The sequence below is a fragment of the Nicotiana attenuata genome, unplaced genomic scaffold, assembly GCF_001879085.1.
Source record: "Nicotiana attenuata strain UT unplaced genomic scaffold, NIATTr2, whole genome shotgun sequence".
NCBI classification, from domain to species: Eukaryota; Viridiplantae; Streptophyta; class Magnoliopsida; order Solanales; family Solanaceae; genus Nicotiana; species Nicotiana attenuata.
Window position 1 is genome coordinate 157894 of NW_017671946.1, and position 7292 is coordinate 165185.

Consider the following 7292-nt stretch of genomic DNA (forward strand, 5'->3'; position numbering starts at 1 on the left):
AAGGAATCTCAGGAAGGCGCCGCGTATCAATTCTGATGCTAATAGTTTTTCTTTGAAGGATGATTGGTGGCTTGTAGTTGTAGTGTTAGTGTTTGTTGTACTGATGTCTGGTGGTTTGTGTGGGATGTGCTCGGCTTCCTTATCAGCTTCTTCTTTCTCCATCAAGAGACTGAACAACTCGCTGCAACTCCTCCCCAATTTTAAGTTCTAAGCTATGTAGATATTAGCACAGCTGGAGAAAGCTATCAGTGGCCTGGTGCCTTCGGGGATTAGAGAGCTTTTTTGTTGTTTGTGCCGAGTATTTAGAAGATTGTTGTGATTATGGTTTTTGAAATTGTTGACTTCTTTCATTGATTATTCGTAATACATTAATCGGGCATTTACGGGAGTTTAATCGGGCATTTACGGGAGAATAGAGGCGAAAGTTGAATATTTATGTGGTACTTAAATTAAATTTGACTATGATGTAATATTTATTTAATTATTTTTTATCAATGATTTCACTTTTAGTTGATTTATCCTTTAAAATAATTTTGTAATAAATGATTATACAAGTGGTGAATGTGAATTATATGTGATAAATATGGAAAAAAGAAAAAAGAAGAATTTGTTTGAAGAAAATAAAAAAAATAAAATTTAAATAGAAGATAATAATATAATACAGAAGAAGAGAAGAATATAAAAAGAAATATTCTTTTTTGGTGTAAAAAAAGGTGTAATGATTGGAGTAAATTTGGTGCTACACCATATGGTCTAATGTGACTAGATTTGACGTGATAAAATAAAAAAAGAAAGAAGCGAAGTCTTAAGTACCTTCTGCAAAGAATGATACTTCGAACTAATGCATTTATCTTGATCTGTAGTTTACGGTATCGCACAGACAAAACGCATCAGGTCTCAGCCACATTTTACTCGCTGTGGACTCTGGTAGAACTGATTGAATAAAGCGAAAGCTAAACATATGCTGCCAACACTAGTTTGGTAACACTGAACAGTTAGTCAGTGTCTTCTGATATACACTGGATACTTCACGCAGGAATTTAGAATTGTACTGGATGCCACACCTACTACAAGGAACAACAGAAAATTTTGAGGAAATGCAAAAGTACGGGAACCCCAGAAGCGCTACAAGCAGGATCATGTTGGAACCCCCTCTCTTTCCTTCGTCTCTTCTGCAAGAGCTACCTTTGAAAAGCCCAATCACTTCCCACTCAGAATATAGCATTCTAACCACATTGGGCGGCAATCATTTTCACATCACAGCCAGACTATTGATATTTGGTCCTCCTATCTGCCTCTTGTTTGGCGGGTGTTATAAGATTTGCAACATGGACATTTCTGGGCCACAAAATGAAATTGCACTTCTGAGGTGATTCCACAATCATTACAGAGGATCCAAACCTGAAATATCACCAACACGGTCACTTTCTGAAGCTCGTATGGCACATTAATGCAGCAATTAAAACGATTCAGAAAATGCACTCACTTTCTTCTCTTGATAAGACTCGGGCATTGGTGTTGCGGCAATCTCCATGTCAAATTTCTCCCACACCTTTGACATATCACATACCGACTTAGAGCAGAGAGGACAAGCATACCTGTTAAAGAGTTAAGGTCAACTCAAATTTATCGACGACGCGCATGTTTGAAGAAAGAAGAAAAACAATAACTTACTGGTAGTGTTCCTGCATCTCCTTTAAGCAGTTCTTGTGAATAGTGTGTCCACAGGGCATGACTGTCACATCATTTACCGACTCAAAGAGATACTGCATATAACCATTCTCATTTCATTTTCTTGCAACAAAATGCTGATCACAAAAAAGGTTTAAACGAGGGAAAAGGCAGCTACGGAGAATTTTTATTTCAATCCATACCTCAAAACAAACGGGACAGTCATGATGCATTGCCCCCTCAACACAGGGGTGGCTGTTCTTCAAGAGAACTGAATAGCAGCATCCTGGACCATACACCCATCACACAGTAAGAGAAGCAAAGTTCATAGATAATAGGGTTTGCATGCACAGGAGCATATGATAAACAAAGGAATGACTGAGACTTACTGCATTTGGAACAATGGAAGAAGTTCTCCATCCCACCAATCCTGATACAAGAAAATAATGAAAATAAAACATCATCATCATAACTTACGCAGAGCTAAGACACTAAATGTACTGTTATGGTTCATACTTTCCAGATGAATTGGTACTGTAATTGCAAAGTGAGCATGCTCATTGCTACTACATGTGGATGACATGTGCTTGGTGTTATTTGGTTAGTTGCTCCCTTTCGCTCATCCAGAGGTTCAACAGAGATGAGGAAAGAGGGAGGGGGAATGAAGACAGAAGACAAAGGATAAGGAAAATGGGCAAGGCAGGAGAATTTAACAGAGTAACCGTACCTGCAAATGCCACAACCATTGCAGTGATACTGTCTCTTGGATATCTGTAACACGAAAAATGAGAAGAGGTTGTCAGCACATTCCATATCAGAAACATTTCGCTTACACATCAGCATTTCCTGTTATCATCCACTCCTTGAACTCAAATATATCTATAAGCATTTTACTCTGAATACTAAAGTGAGGAGAATTTCGACTTACATCATCATCAAATAGCTTACAGGTTTCACAGAAATATTTCCCCATGCACACGCCACAATTGATGCAAACTTGCCGAACCTGGTAAGGGAAAGAAGTTATAACTGGTTAGCACGCAATTAGCAAGAATAGGAAGTACAAACCAATATTAATCAGTTTTTTTTGGGTTCTTGGTCAATAACTGTCTAACATACTCGAGCATCAAAATCAACATATCTCCAGTTAAAAGGACTTGCACCGCTCAATTACAAGCAGTAACCACAGGAAAGAGGGAATAACAGGAGCAATAGCTTAAAGACCACTCACCTCTTGCTCAGTATCACAAAGCGAGCATATAACCTGCAAAATACCCCAAGGAATGAGTACACTTTTTTCTTACACCTCATATGCAGATTTTTTTACAGATCAAATGAAGAGAAGGTGAAGCTAGTTGATGAGAAGGAGATAAAAGGAAGAGAATCATAAATAGGAAAAAGTAGAATTATTGGCATAGAAATAGTAAAAGCCAAGTTGGAGCATTACCCTTTCCACCTTGTGACGAGGAATGTCATGTCGAAGTTTCTGGTCAATGTTGATATTGTTCTGTACACAAGCAAATATATTACTACAGTCTTGACTAACCAAACAAGTAAAATGGATAATCTAGAGAACAATTTGCTGACAAGGTAAAAATCTATCATGACACGTAGCGGCGAGGAATGCCGTGATATGTAAATCAAGGTGTCTCGCAGCCAAAAAGTAAAAGGAAAAAAGTGTGCCTTCAAACGATTATGCAAGTATCGCTGGATGCAGGTACTTTATTATCTGGAATTTTACTGTAGCATATTGTGCACGTTACTTTTCAGTCACAATTATGATGACAGAAGTATCACTATTCGTAAGTGTGTACTCAATTCCATCTCCAATTAGCATGTCTATTGTTCAAATTATGAGTCCGTCGTTCATAAGGACTTACCTTAGCTTCGTTATGACAATGCCTGCAGTCAAATATTTCATTGCAGCAAGGGGCTCTAATGCGACATCTACGCCGATAGTGAGAACAGCTGGAAGAGAACATGTATGAGTGAATAGTTGACAATCATATGTCCACTATGTATGAGGTATAGGCTAACATAGTATGAGGATTTGTATCTATACCTTCAAGAATATAGCAGAATTGTTGATAGAATATCAAAGCAAGAGTGATTGGACAAAATAGAAATAAGTTTACCATCATAAATGAGGCAGAGAACATACCCATATTCCAAGTATCCTCTGTCATGGGCTTTTGTAGAAGAGGATTTTTCTTCACGTGTTCCATCCTCAGGCAAGTAGCCCTCATGGAAGTTCTGAACTACGTCAGCATCACTCTTAAATATTACGTTGTGTATGTTTATTGCCTCAGAACGTGGAGTCCCTGAATGTTCAATCACTACGTCTCCCATTGAGCCTTATGGATGAACTTAACTACTACAAGCCCTGCATCCAGGAAACAGTTAAGGAAAAAGTCCTAAACCTACAAAGGCATGTCTACTTGCCCCTCGAAATGGGCAAAAACCTCAGACAATGTTGCTTTCTCGCACATTGCAGAACACCAATTGAAACCAGCAACTACAGATTCCAACTAAGGTTGAACAGCTCCAATCAGCAAACTCCACCGTGAGAATTCATCAAACAAGTTGATCTACAAGAATCCACAAGTGGGTCCACAAGGAACCCAATCTAGAACTATCATGAAGCATTGTGTAGCTGCAAAGCATCCAGCAGTAAATAATAATGATTGCATGATCACTTCATTCTTGGAGAAGTCCTCCATTTAAAGAGATACTGACGAAGTGTAGTCCAACCTAAGGTAAAAGCAATGGACAAAGCATCAAACCCGTCCTCACAGAGAAAAACATTAGGGGAAAAGTGCGAGAAACTGCAGAGATGAATTATTTTGTTGTCCATCGAGAACAACCCTACCTCTGTCTGAGATTCTGCACCATGCCGTCTTCAACAAGGAAAACTTACCCTGACGAAGAATTTTATAAGTCCTAACAGCGTGTTACTTGGAAGCCTCATTGTCTGAAAGGAAAGTGTCATCAGTTGTGTAACAATGTCCAACTGGTCCATACTCTTCGGCTCATCTTTTGCCTTTTCTTTTTCTTATTCTTTTTTTTTTTTTTACTTACTCTTTACTTGTTTCTTCCTTTTCAACCTGAAGTTTATCTTTGTTAACCAGGACCTCATCAGTGGACATGCCTAATATTTTACTATGAGTACAAGTTTTGAGATGCATATAAAAAGCATCCTGTGCCTTAATATCTATCTTTTCGTTGTCCAACTTGGTTCGGTGCTCATGTAATAAGTAAAATGTATGCAGTTAATACCGTCTGTTAAGGAGAGCTACAACCACATATGAATGATCTCCTTGAGGAACCTAAGATTAAATTGGTTGGATGACAAAACATAGCAGAAGGAATAACATGCCAAGTCTTGGAAAGCACTCCAAACTCCCAATCCAAAGGCTGCCTATTAAAGGAAGGCAAAAACTGCAAATACCAAGAGCCTCTATAGTTACCAGCAAGTTGAACAAAAAATAGGAAAAAGGACACAGAGTGATGAACAAACTGAACAGAAGATTGACATGGATGTCCAATGAAAAGGGCACTTGTGATGACTGCTACTTCCGTTTGATTCAAGTTCCCAATTTTGCGACCTCAGATTGACCAAATACTTTCATAGAAATGCTAATGTTATTTTCGTAACAGGAAAGGAATAGATGAAAAATATAACGATCCTCTGCACCAAGCCTTTCCATGTAAAGTTTGTTTTGATCAGTATATTTCATTTATAACGTATTAGATCTTCAAAATCTCTACTTTAATATTTTGTAACTTGTCTATTGTTTATCAATTATATAAAGTTTTCTGGACAGCCTTACAATTCCATATACTCTATATCTCGCTGGAATTTCGATTCGAAACTGCAGGATACATACTATCGCAAGACATTATGGACAGTATACACTGAAATCGCGGTCATGATTGCAGAGTATATTTGACAACCAACAATCCAGGCAAATTTTACCACCACCAGTTGCTCTGATCACATCTGTAATTGTCCCACTTGGAAATTCCTAATCTCTATCTTGCCAGATGTTCACTAAATTAACCATCAATTTCTGTTGAAACACTTTCCACCTTTGGCATCCATTGTTAGGTAATCAATGTGAATAAACCATGTACAAGTTCAAGATAAGTTGGCAACACATGTCCTGAACTTGTAGCTACCTCAGATTAAACTAGAATTGCCACCAAGTGCTCTATCACCTCAGGTCCAAAGAAAGTCAAACTAAGACAAAAATCGCATATGGAGGTGACAGACGCTGCTGCCACTCACGCAAATTTCTCACACAATCTATCAACAAAGATAAATGCCCGAAATAGAGGAATTTCACTAAACGCATCAAGAAACGAAGGTAAGGTTAATAAAGCCATCAAAGCTGGAAAGTACATCGTTCCTATCAATCAAACTCTATCCATACTTACATATTGCATATATTATTTTATTTAACATAAAACAAAACCAGGACAAGTAACAATAATCAGACACCTAACAGACCAAAGGCAACTATTAATAGCACAACAACTGCAAGCAAACAAATGGATTGTGACTCAAGCACGGAAAACAGGATCCTCAACAAAAAAAAAATATTTTTCTTTCTTCATCACACAACAATCATAATTTCCTATAAATTCCAGAGAAAAACAAAATCATGACGGAAGCACAACAATCAGAATACGTACAAATACCACCAAAAGTCTCCTTTGTTCCAACTAAGGCAGACGCATCGTAATTCATATAAGAAAAAAATTAAAAAATAAAAAAGCAAAAAGCCTAGCACAGCCATAAACATAAAAGTTGAAAGCTTCGGCGATAGAAGCTGAAAATGCAAAGAAAAACAAAGCCAGCAATAAGTGCAGAGGAAAACAAAGAAAATAACAAGCTTTTAGCAGAACAACACCTAATGCAACAATTCACTATGAAAATAACAGAGAATAAAAAACGCGCGATTAGTTTCCTTTCCGTTTGCTTCTAGGGACGCGATTTTCAATATTAAAAAGAAAAAATATTAATAAATTAAGCATAAAATTTGAATTGATCACATACCTAGAAAAGAAATAAATTTCAAGCAAAACAATAGCCAAAATAATCGGGCAAATCAGAGGACTATATAAATGAATATAAAAGAGATCTAACGCAAAATCACTTAGAATAACGAACTTTCAACTCCGATCGTCGATCACAGACGCTCCGAACAATTCTCCGACCTGCAAATCGTAAGTCCAGCAAATGCAATGCAGAAAAATGCACGCAGTTTATAAAATATATATATTTGTATTTTATTATATGTTTGTGTGTAGGTCTCAGACAGGAGGAGGAAATGGAGGATTTTTTTTCGGAAGATTCTGCGAAGGGTTTAAATGTGTGTTGCTTTTATAGTTGGGTAGCGGGGGTGTGTGGGGTAGGGGGGTACGAAGAATGGTTTTCGAGAGAGTTCCAAAAAAATGAAATCTGTGGGCTGAATGCTGATGAGGTGGTGACTGAGATTTTAGATTATGAAAGCTGGCAATTCATGTATCTTTTGACAGGTTTTATTATTTTTATTATTTCACCCTTATAATCTTCTCAAAATATCTACTCACCACTGTACAAACTGTTGTTTTTTTTT

The 7292-nt window shown here is 37.4% G+C and overlaps 1 protein-coding gene across 4 annotated transcripts; it reads right to left on the reverse strand.

The window, feature by feature from the left end:
* Window positions 1–829: 829 nt before the first annotated feature.
* Window positions 830–7033, reverse strand: LOC109210987 (E3 ubiquitin-protein ligase MIEL1-like). 4 transcript variants are annotated; one of them, XM_019374473.1, is made up of 12 exons: window positions 6845–7033; window positions 3833–4054; window positions 3552–3639; window positions 3119–3178; window positions 2903–2935; window positions 2600–2677; window positions 2399–2442; window positions 2061–2101; window positions 1875–1957; window positions 1675–1766; window positions 1487–1598; window positions 830–1401 (listed from the first exon to the last, which is right to left on the reverse strand). In XM_019374473.1, the coding sequence occupies exons 2-12, from the start codon at window positions 4018–4020 to the stop codon at window positions 1288–1290; spliced, it is 933 nt and encodes a 310-aa protein (XP_019230018.1). In that variant the 5' UTR covers window positions 4021–4054; window positions 6845–7033; the 3' UTR covers window positions 830–1287. The 4 variants fall into 4 exon arrangements, with proteins under 4 accessions (XP_019230018.1, XP_019230016.1, XP_019230017.1 ...); XM_019374471.1 differs by having other exon boundaries at window positions 3833–5109; XM_019374472.1 differs by having other exon boundaries at window positions 3833–4642; window positions 4948–7033.
* Window positions 7034–7292: the final 259 nt, after the last annotated feature.